The sequence below is a fragment of the Zingiber officinale genome, chromosome 2B, assembly GCF_018446385.1.
Source record: "Zingiber officinale cultivar Zhangliang chromosome 2B, Zo_v1.1, whole genome shotgun sequence".
Taxonomy (NCBI): Eukaryota; Viridiplantae; Streptophyta; class Magnoliopsida; order Zingiberales; family Zingiberaceae; genus Zingiber; species Zingiber officinale.
The window spans coordinates 138568668-138579459 of record NC_055989.1 but is presented as its reverse complement, the minus strand read 5'-3'; the positions used below and the strand labels follow the sequence as shown (position 1 = coordinate 138579459).

At 35.7% G+C, this 10792-nt stretch overlaps 1 protein-coding gene across 10 annotated transcripts; it reads right to left on the bottom strand.

The window, feature by feature from the left end:
- Positions 1-3027: 3027 nt before the first annotated feature.
- LOC122047427 lies at positions 3028-8786 on the bottom strand. 10 transcript variants are annotated; one of them, XM_042608720.1, is made up of 5 exons: positions 5891-5966; positions 5713-5799; positions 4810-5449; positions 3509-3653; positions 3028-3260 (listed from the first exon to the last, which is right to left on the bottom strand). In XM_042608720.1, the coding sequence occupies exons 3-5, from the start codon at positions 5372-5374 to the stop codon at positions 3245-3247; spliced, it is 726 nt and encodes a 241-aa protein (XP_042464654.1). In that variant the 5' UTR covers positions 5375-5449; positions 5713-5799; positions 5891-5966; the 3' UTR covers positions 3028-3244. The 10 variants fall into 10 exon arrangements, with proteins under 10 accessions (XP_042464654.1, XP_042464653.1, XP_042464656.1 ...); XM_042608719.1 differs by having other exon boundaries at positions 5713-5834; positions 5925-5943; XM_042608722.1 differs by having other exon boundaries at positions 5718-5834; positions 5925-5942.
- Positions 8787-10792: the final 2006 nt, after the last annotated feature.

Sequence of the window (10792 nt, the reverse complement as noted above, 5' to 3'; positions counted from 1 at the left end):
TGCAGCTCTTGTCGTTGAACTGCTACAAAATGAAACAACTCACTTAAACACTACAGTCTCCATTGTCTTCTTACATATGTTGCAGCTACTTGACACTAACTGCTACAATGTGTAGAGTACTCATGTTAAGCACAACTAGTCACATTGTTATATATAGGAGAGATTATAGAACTTGTAATGTATTAGATTATGGTTACTTATAACAGTCTCAGGTTTCATATTATGGTTGATAATATAGAGATTATAGACATGGTAATGTATTAGGGTCATGTTACTACTTACTAATAACAGTATCGGGGTTTATATTATGGTTTATAATATAGAGATTACTACATAAGGCGATTCTAGAGGTATTGAACATTGTGCAAAATATATCTGAACATGCCCTCGAAATGTAAATGTTTTAACATTACTTTCTCAGGTAATTATATTAGTGAAATGTATGGGTGCTATAACGTGTTATCCTCGTACTAAGTAGCTACTACATTTTGTAGCGGCAACTACCATATATTACTCTATTTGTAAACACTGGATTAAGTTATTGTTGCACATATCACTGATCCATCATTTCCACATGGAGTGCATATTAGCTGCTACACTATATGGCAATTAGTGAGGATTAGCTGATATACGATGTAGAATCTAATTCGGTGACGTGACGTGATCTGCTAAGGCCACACCGGTCACACGTATTAATACCAAATATATTTATACTCATTAAGAGCTGCTACACGAGGTAGCATGTTGCTACAACGTCTGACAGTTTTACTAGCGGTAAGCACTACACACATACATCCAATAGATTATAATTTACTGAAACATGGAAGTTACTTACAAACTTTTTAAAGGTAAATAAAACAATAACAAAGAAATACAAATTTGGGTAAATGCAACAAGTTGTGGAAGCTATATGTATATGTAAATGCTATAATGTGTGGCAGTTATTAGTCATAGTAGCTGATACAACGCTTTGCAAACCAAAGGGATTCCGATGCAGCATCACATATCACTTTTTTCAGCGCCTTTAAGCAATATGATATACAACTACAAACAGGTGTAGTGAGTTATTAGTCTAGGAAGCTGCTACACCGTGTAGCAGCAAACCTAAACACATGGCCCTGCAGAAGCATAAAAATTTTTAAAAAGTTTTAAATCTAATGTATATACATGTTCCAATCATCCTGTAGCAGGAAAGACGCTGAAAGAGCGAAAAGTCATGCATCAAAAATAATTTTTCAATCAAGTTGATATGCACAATATGAAAACTATGACTAAAGTGTAGTGTTAATCTATGCTAGAAAATAGAGGGGCTAGAAATCCGACTAACCAAGTTAGCTGCTACAAGGTGTGGCAGCTTCATGCACAGTTAACTGCTACACGTTGTAGCAGCTTCCTCCCCATGAAGCTGCTACACCTTGTAGCAGCAAAATGAAAGTCCACCGGAGAGCAGGCGGTTGGTACAGCCGACCTTTCACTTTCCCTGCAGGGGCCCAAGTGGTCAGCCGGACGACCATCGACGAAGACTAGGGAGACAGAGGGAGCGAAGGAGAGAGAATTCCAATCAATTTGTAGCAGGAAAGGCGCTGAAGCAGTGAAATTTTTTTTTAAGAATAATTTCTGAATCGAGTTGATAAAGACAATATGAAAACTATGGGTACAGAGTACGTTAATCTCTGCTAGAAAATATCAAGTTAGCTACTACAAGGTGTGACAACTTCATGCACAGTTAACTGCTACACGTTGTAGCAGCTTCCTCCCCATGAAGCTGCTACACCTTGTAGCAGCAAAATGAAAGTCCACCAGAGAGCAGGTGGTTGGTGCAGCCGACCTTTCACTTTCCCGGCAGGGGCCCAAGTGGTCAGCCGGACGACTTTCGACGAAGACGAGGGAGACGGAGGGAGCGAAGGAGAGAGAATTCCAATCAATCTGTAGTAGGAAAGGCGCTGAAGCAGTGAAATTTTTTTTTAAGAATAATTTTTGAATCGGGTTGATAAAGACAATATGAAACTATGGGTACCGAATATGTTAATCTCTGCTAGAAAATATCAAGGTAGCTGCTACAAGGTGTGGCAGCTTCATGCATAGTTAACTGCTACATGTTGTAGCAGCTTCCTCCCCATGAAGCTGCTACACCTTGTAGCAGCAAATGAAAGTTCACCGGAGAGCAGGCGGTTGTTGGAGCCGTCGACCATCCAGGTTGTAGCATAAGTCCTTCCGACCTTCTACCACGACCAATCCAAGTCATATCCTATAAGCACGGTTTCATCAGTCATAGTAGTTGATGCAATGGTTAGAAATGGGAGCAAAGCCGCGGTGCATCTTTATACAATTATTACAGCTATTTTTATACCGATTTCACAAAGTAATAACGGTGTGGATTAAGAAATTAAATTGGAGTGAGGTGGTAGGATCTCACAGTAGACCTGCGATTGAAGACGCCGGAGCAACTTTCCGGTCGGGAGCACGAGGAATGAGTTTCGACGGAGGGATCGAGGGAAGGGGGGGGGGGGGGGGCAGCAAGTCAGACAAAAAATATTGAACTTTCCGGAGAAGTGTCAGGTCGCCTGGAGGACGGATGCCGGAGGGGACCGAGAGCGAGGGAGAGAGAGCGAGGAGGGAGATGGAGGGAGAGAGAGAGAGCGGCGAGGGAGATTTTATTTTTGATAATAAGTGCCGCCGAAATTTTGAACAAAGGTGAGAGAGTAACTTTTGTGGATTATTTTATTTGTAGTGAAATCGAACTGGCGGTGCCACGTCTATGCGTCACTCACGGTCGCGCACAAAACGTCGCCCAGCATAACATTTCTCTCTCTCTCTATATATATATATATATGAACATGAATTACTATATACATGAGCATGTTTAGAAAAAATAATTATACATTAGATAATTATTGATTTTAAGTAGTTTTTAAAAATAAATTCTACATACTACAAGCAAGCGTGTGGCGATCATGCATAACCACCTTAAAGAAAGGTTTATCATTCGCAACCACCTAAAATGTATGATAAGAGTAAAGAGACACATTAACAAAAAAATGTGTGGTGATCATGCACAAAAGTATTTCCGAGGCATCTGTTTCATAAACACAACTGTTCTATCAAGAAAGAGGCTACTTCTGTCCGTCTCTGTACATAGTTGACTTATTGAATCTAAGAAAAAAACACCAAGAAAGTAAATGATTTATGAGACTTTGTTATTCAAAGCTTCCCTGATAGCTTTTCCATCTGCAACCCATCATGACTAATGTTCTAAGTTACTGCAACCAGAAAAAAGCACGAAGATCATCAACTTTGAAAAGATATAATGAGCAATTAAGACAGGAAACAAAGATTTGATATTTTGTTGATTCGAGAAAGCAAATCCTTAGCATTCTACAATTGCATGTCTGGAGCAAAGAAGTTTGTTGATATTGCAGGAGAGCAAGAGAAATTGCACTAGCAAGCTGTCTCTTATTTCCCATTTTAACAAAGTAGTTTGACTGACAGACAAGATTAGGGAACATACTTGGGGGAAGCTGATGAGGCCGGAGAATGAAGATTTGCTGAGACGTTCTTGTAAAACTGAATGGAAACAAATCCACCTCTACTTTGTGCTGATGATTCAGGTGTACCATAGAAGCCGAGTCTGTAGCTTCCTCGAGAATAGACTCCTGTGAGTTCAGAGCAGAACAAGCACAAAAATGACATTAGTATAACTAATTGATGCCTTTTGTCGTAATAACATGCTTTTCCTCTATCATGTGCACACTAATCCAGGCACTTATTGCCAAAAAAATCAGCCAGATTAATGGCAGATGTGAAAGGAGGAAATCGCAAGACATTTTAGGTATGAAGATAAAAATTTAAGATATGCAATAAATATGATACACAACAGGAAACCGTAAAGATTATGTGTGAATCTGAAGTAAAACATTCTAAAACTACCATAATAAACCTGAATGTGAAGTCGCTAATGCACAATAACTATCTTCTGAAGAAGTGAACAAAGTAGCATAAATTCTTCTGAAATGAAACTAAGCTAGTTAACATTCACTAACTTTCACAAATAATTAGGGTCCAATCTAGTCCAACTTGATTCTGCATGAATCTGAAGAAACATGAGGTTGACAATAATTTTTAAGACGAACAAAAAAGATCAAGCTCACCAAGCATAACATGGGAGAGAACAAACTTGATAAGCATTAAGGAGACTATGATCAGCTTAACACTATAAAGACTAAAATAATGCAACTGGAAGGTATATCAAACTTAACATCAAGGATTTCTTAAAAATGATTATAAACCATAAAATATGGTGAGATAGAAGAAAGGCTAAATATTACATATATTAAATGTCAAGATACAAAAGTATGTGTTGAAATGCAATTGAATGTAGAATGCGTAGAATTTTTGTGAGAGGGAAAATTTTAATATTTGGAAAAGTAATCTCCCTTATTGCATCATTCAACTTCAGCTGCATACAAACACCAGGATGGAAAACAAAGATGCAAATACAAGCATCAATGCGGAGGAATTGGCTTAGAAGACAAAAGGCTCAACTGTAGTGACCCAAAACATAGTTGGGCCCGATATGCCTTGGTCGCTAAGCTACAGAATGCCAAGCCATAGGATATAGTTAAATTGTGCTCTGTACAAGTAGTGTATACAATCAAAGATAATAATACAATTTAAAACAGTGGCAGTGCATCCGCATTATCACGAAGCATGAAAATTGGCTATCAGTTTCCAATGGCCTTGTTATTTCAAATTACAAATATCAGCACTTAATCCACAAATTATCTAGTGGCAATAAAAAATGAATCAAACCTTTCCAGATTATAACAAGGATGAAAAGAATGGTGACGAGCAAGGCCCAAAGGCTGCTATTAGAATGTGTTGATTTAGCATTCTTCATCTTGATTTTCATTCGTTGAATCCTCTCTCTCTTCAACCTTGCAATTTCCTCGATCTCCTTCATCAGCTTCTGGTTAGTAGCATCAAGAGGCAGAGAGTTGGGAGGACGAGGTGGCTTAGGTGGCTTCTTGCGCCCTTTCTTTTTTGGCTTCTCAAGTTCAATTTTCTTCTCCAAAAGGCTTACATTTTCCTCTGGTTCAACCCTCTTGTCAACCAAAGCCTCCTCATCTGTGTAAGAATGTTCAGAAGAGCTAGATCGACTATGTTCCGATTGCCCATCTCTGTCCGGTTTTAAAAATGCATCAATGTCAAAGCTACTCAGAATTCCTATATCCTTTACTCCTTCCTGTTCTTTTTTCACAGAATTCATGCAACTTTCTAGATCCAAGGCAATGTCTCTTTCTGTTGAATTATTCCTATCCATGGCCATGCTGGATTCAGCCTTCTTGTCACAAATTAGGAGCTTTATACCAGTCATAAAGAGATTTTACATGAAGCACACCAACCAAATGTGAGAATCTGAAACTACCTATGCTTCAACAATTTTATCCACCTGCATTCCGAAAGATTGAGAATACTAAAGCTCGATGCAGAAAAAAGTCCAACTTTTTCCAAACCAAAACATCATCCAAAGCATGCAAGAAGAGATCACATATGTTCAGCTTAAAACGGTGACTACAATAAACTTATTTCCTGCGTAATTCATAAGGCATGAGCAAAAAGGGGCGACTTTGGACGCCAAGCTACATCAGCTATGCAACTTAGAATTTATAATATGACATACAAACCAAAAAGGAGAAGATCATCCATACTCACAATACCCTAGATCGAATCGAAATTAGGGCAACAACTTCCCATTCGTTTCGCCGGCACAAAGTCCACGAGCTGGAAAAGGGAGAGGCGCTGGTGCGGATAAGGATGACGAGTTAGGGGGCTACCTGAGAAGAATTCCAGGGTTGATGACGCTAGCGCATCGAACATGGGAAAAACTAACCAGAATTTGGCCGAAATGAAATTAGAACTCGTACGGCGACAGAAGACGACGGCATCAGACAACTTCCTTTTTTTGTTTAATATCGAGATATTATCGTCAAATCCAATTGGGATTAACCTTAAAACCTAAAAAAATAAATAAATCAAAAGTTTGTTCATTTTTATTTTATCCCAAGACGCTTTTTTAATTTATTATTAAAAACATATTCAATTCCACATCAATATTTTTTTTTAAAAAAATATTATTTTTATTTTTGATATATTATAATAATTATGATTTATAATTAATATAATATGAACGTTTAGTAACACAAATAAACACAATAAATTGCATTATAGCAAATATAAATTATAATGGTCATAATATGAATATTTCATCTGTAACTCTAGTTAATATTATATTATAACTTTCATTAATTGTGTGTTATAACAACTAATTTTCATATTTCTTATAATATCAATGCTTCATATCTAATTAATATGGGTCAATATCATATTATAACCGTTACAAATTATATTTTTATCAATACAACATTATATTATATCATATCTACTAATTTTATAGTAGTTACACAGCAACTATGATTATAACTAATATAATAGTGCTAAAAAAAAGAAAATTTATTTTAAATAAATTATACACAGGTGAAATGGACTGTTATGATAATAAATGAAAAAAAGAATGTCTTCATTTTCACAATTCCAATAAAAAAACGCCTTTTATTTATTTATTTATCTTAAAACAATTTCGGTTTACCTCTTAGAATTTATCAAAATTTAACTTCTCCCCTGTAGTTTAGAAAAAGTACCAATTATGCCTCCGCTTCTTAAGATCATTCACCATCTCTCTTGTGCCATTAACGATTGAAATGAATTTAAAATTATAATAAAAGATGAAATTCATCATTTCAACAGTTTCATATGGTTGATATCTATGAAGAGATAAATCAAAAAGTTACAATTGACCAGTGCAGAAATGAATCCAAAATATTCCTTATAGAGATTGAACTAGAAAATTCTGTAGGGAAAATTAATATTCAGAATTTATGTGAGGCGAAGTGAAAATTTTGACAAAGTTTGGACGGCAGGGTGATAGTTTCAATGGGGTTTATGTTGGGTGAGAATCCACTGACACTATATTTTAAGAAGCGTAATAATTAAAAACACATTCAAGATTTGTTTTTTCAGCGTAGAAGGTTTTTAATAATAACGAAAATAAGAAACATCTTTCTAATTTTGTGCCTTTTTTAAAATAGATGATTAATCAATTTTACTAATTAATTATGTCATATTCTACATCATAAAATTGATTTATATTTGCAATATTAATTATCTTGCATTGGATTAAATAAGGTAAAAATTAAAATAACGTTGATGTGATCGTGTGGTGCAACATTGAGTTTTGATATATATGTTTGAGTGTATAAGCAGTGGTGGATCTAGACAAAAATTTAAGGAGATGTTAGATAAAAATTTAATATAGTGTAGCTTCAGAGAAAACCTGCCACGTAGTCAACTAGGATTCATTTCCTTTTGGCAGCTAAAGAAATGTTCATCCAAAACATAATAAATTTTTTGTTGAAAAGGTAATCACAACTTAAATTGGGTCAGATCAAAATTGAGAAGCAAATTCAAAAATTAAAAAGATAGTTAAGATGTTAATATATTTGAGTAAGGTACACAATATGTTCTAGATCAATAGGTAGAATAGTAGATATTCATGCGGATTGCCATCATAATCTTTTGGTCATGTTGATTTATAGGACTTCTACAAATCATCATATGTAACAATAATTTAACAAAACAAGCATTAATCGTGGCCAATTTTCATTTTTTATGAGACAAATCATTTGCTTTCATAGAATGGGAAAAGTTCAGCTCATGTTCCTCATGGCAACAAAAAAAACTAGTATTAAAAAAAGAAAAAGGAAAGAATCAGCTTGTGAAACTAGTTAAATCAAATGCAAACAAAGCTCAATTAGATAAAATAGTAAAATATACTCAATTTCATCAGATTTGTGACAAATCAAATAGAAAAATTAGGATTCCAGTATAAAAAGTAGAAAAAATTGATAATATAGAGAAAAGTTTCATATCCCAGATCCAGAGTTCGGATCAAAACACTGTCAAAAACAAGCTAAATTTTCAACTAAATAGTTCCCCGAATCTCTCTCGCAAAAACAGGGAAAAGATATTATAATTTAATAGTTTTCAAACAAAATGCTAGCTTCAACATAAATCATTATTGTTGTTCTTTTCCATAGATCAATCATATTTATTTTACCTGTTATTAAAAGGGATTAAAATACAGATAAAATGAGGCGTAAAGGTGATTACCAGCATCAACAATGAACATAATGTTAGGAGTCACGGTGCAAATCGCTCGAGCAACATCGGCCATCTCCAAAGTCCTAAAATACCAAAATCTGAACAGAAATTACAAACAAAGGCATAGATCGAAGAGAAAATTGCAACTCATAAAAGGAAGAAAAAAAAGAATCGAAGCAAGGGAATGGTGAAAGCATATGTGAGACGGATGTCTGGGCATGCCGAGGTGGGAAGCGGAGATGACGTATCCAGAGACAAATCCAGCCTTGAATCTAGAGCTCTGTAGGATGCCAGAGAAGAGGGCGTCGAAGATCCCTAGCATCAGCACGATGCCCTCTTCCTCGATGAGGCAGTGCATGCGCATTTTCTTAGATCCAGAAAACATCGACGAAGGCCTCACCGGAACGTAGGTCATCTGAGAGCTCACCATCACTTTCGCTTCCACACCGACCTGGAACTGAGGTAGGGGGTACGAATAAAGAGCAAGTAAGGTATACTGGTGAAATTTCCAAGAGAAGGGGGTGCTTTAGCACCCCCTCGCGCCCCCTTGCCTCCGCCACTGTGTATAAGGATGGGTAGATACACACAGAATTTAAAGAGCTTGTGTTAGATGAAGTCGGGTGATGATATGGATGATGACTCAGGATGCAAAGGTGACACACTCAATAGCTTAGAGGTTTATGAATATTGGAAAAAGTTGTATGAGACAACTAAGGGATCATAGGACTAGAAATACTGAGGTGAATTATAACAATTTTGGATCATGATCTCTATGGCTTAAAGTTTGAAGAGATCGGAGAAGGTTGTCTGAAGCTACTGAGGCACCACATGATGAGGAGCATTGAAAACAACAATTGAAGAAGGAGAACTATGTAGGCAAAGTGTGAAGGATGGTACGTGGAAGAACCTAGGGCTTAGGTGTACTCGAGAGATTAGAAGATTAATGGGAGATGACCTTAAGGCAAAGTCAAACTTTGATGATCAGACGACTTTTATGGTGAGTTATGAGAATTGAATGAATTGTACAAGGGGGCAAGGGCCGTAAACAAAATTTAGGTAGATTTAATTTAATCGTTAGGGCAGTTGAAAATCCAATTGATTAGGATTATAATCCATTTAACTAGTGGATGAGTTAATTGTTGACCAGTGGATGAGTTATTGATGGAAACATTTAGTTGATTGATAAACTCAAAACCTTAAAATTTGTTTGGGATTTCGGATTTGTGATTTGGATCAGTGAAACAATTGGAATTTAATCAATTAATTGTTGAGCTGACGGGTGATAGGTGAAAATATAAGTATACGGTTATTATCAAATAATAAAAGATCGATTTCAAAAGGATTGTAAAATCGAGCATAAGTTGTAATAATGAAGCAGATTATTTAGACAATTAAAAATTATAAGAGTTAAGAAAGAAAGAAAATAAATCAAAAAAATACGAGAAGTCTAGGAGAAATTCAACCTTGAGGGGTAATTCTAAATTTTAATTTCACTATAATGACTATTGACACTCTGTATAGTATTCATTCTCTTACTTTAATATTTATTCGCATGAATGTGATCTATCTTAAGGTAACTAATATAAACTTTTGGAATTATATCTGCATGCCTACTTATACACGATACTTACTTTTAAGGTAGCTTTACTAAAGGGACCATTTTCTCAGGGAGGCTCCTATCATGATGTTCGATGGTCCTCTAGGATCTCCTACTTTGCAATGTCGAATCGACGTAAACCCATTATGCTTTGTGATAGCCAATAATGTCATCATAAGAGTTTAGATTACATCCCTTACGTCTCGGTGTTTATGGGTCAAATATTTGGATTCACCTTTCAGCCCTTTCTCGCTTCCCATGAGATATGAAGATGCATAGTTAGTGTCTATCAATTAATGAGGTTTAACAGTTGATTGATAACACTGTAGTAGTGAACAAAAGGTTAAAATATCAATTGAAAACTCAATTGACCTCCTATCATTCAAATGATAAGGTTTCATAATCAACTAATTGTGGCCAAACTGAGTTGGAAAGAGCCATTTTGCAGGTACAATAGTTGGATTCAACAGAGTAGTTGATTGACAAGTAAGATCAACCAATTGATAGGTAGAAATCAGCTCGACAACAACCCTATAAATGAGGGTTTCGAGGATGTTTGAAGAGATTGGGCTTTTGAAAATTTAAGGGCAAAGTATTACTGTATTTCTAGATCAATAATAGATAATTCTGTAATATCTATTTGTCGCTAGAGGGGGATAGCGATAACGTCTTTTCATCAAATTTTTTCTTTTCTATTATAATTAGTTAGAAACACTATGAAAATAATAAAGAATCAATAATAAAAAAACACAAGGAAAACATAATATTGTACTTGGTTCACACCCCTTGGGGTGCTTCGTCCAAGTTTAACTCTCAACGCCATCACTAATATTTTTCTCCTTTTAGGAAAAAAGGAGAAACCTTTTACAAGTTTTGTAAGGCAATCAAAAAGTATAATATAAGTAAATAAGAAACAAACAACTCGTGTTTGATCCAATTGGAAACCTTGGATGTCGTGACACTCTTCCTCCTGCTTCC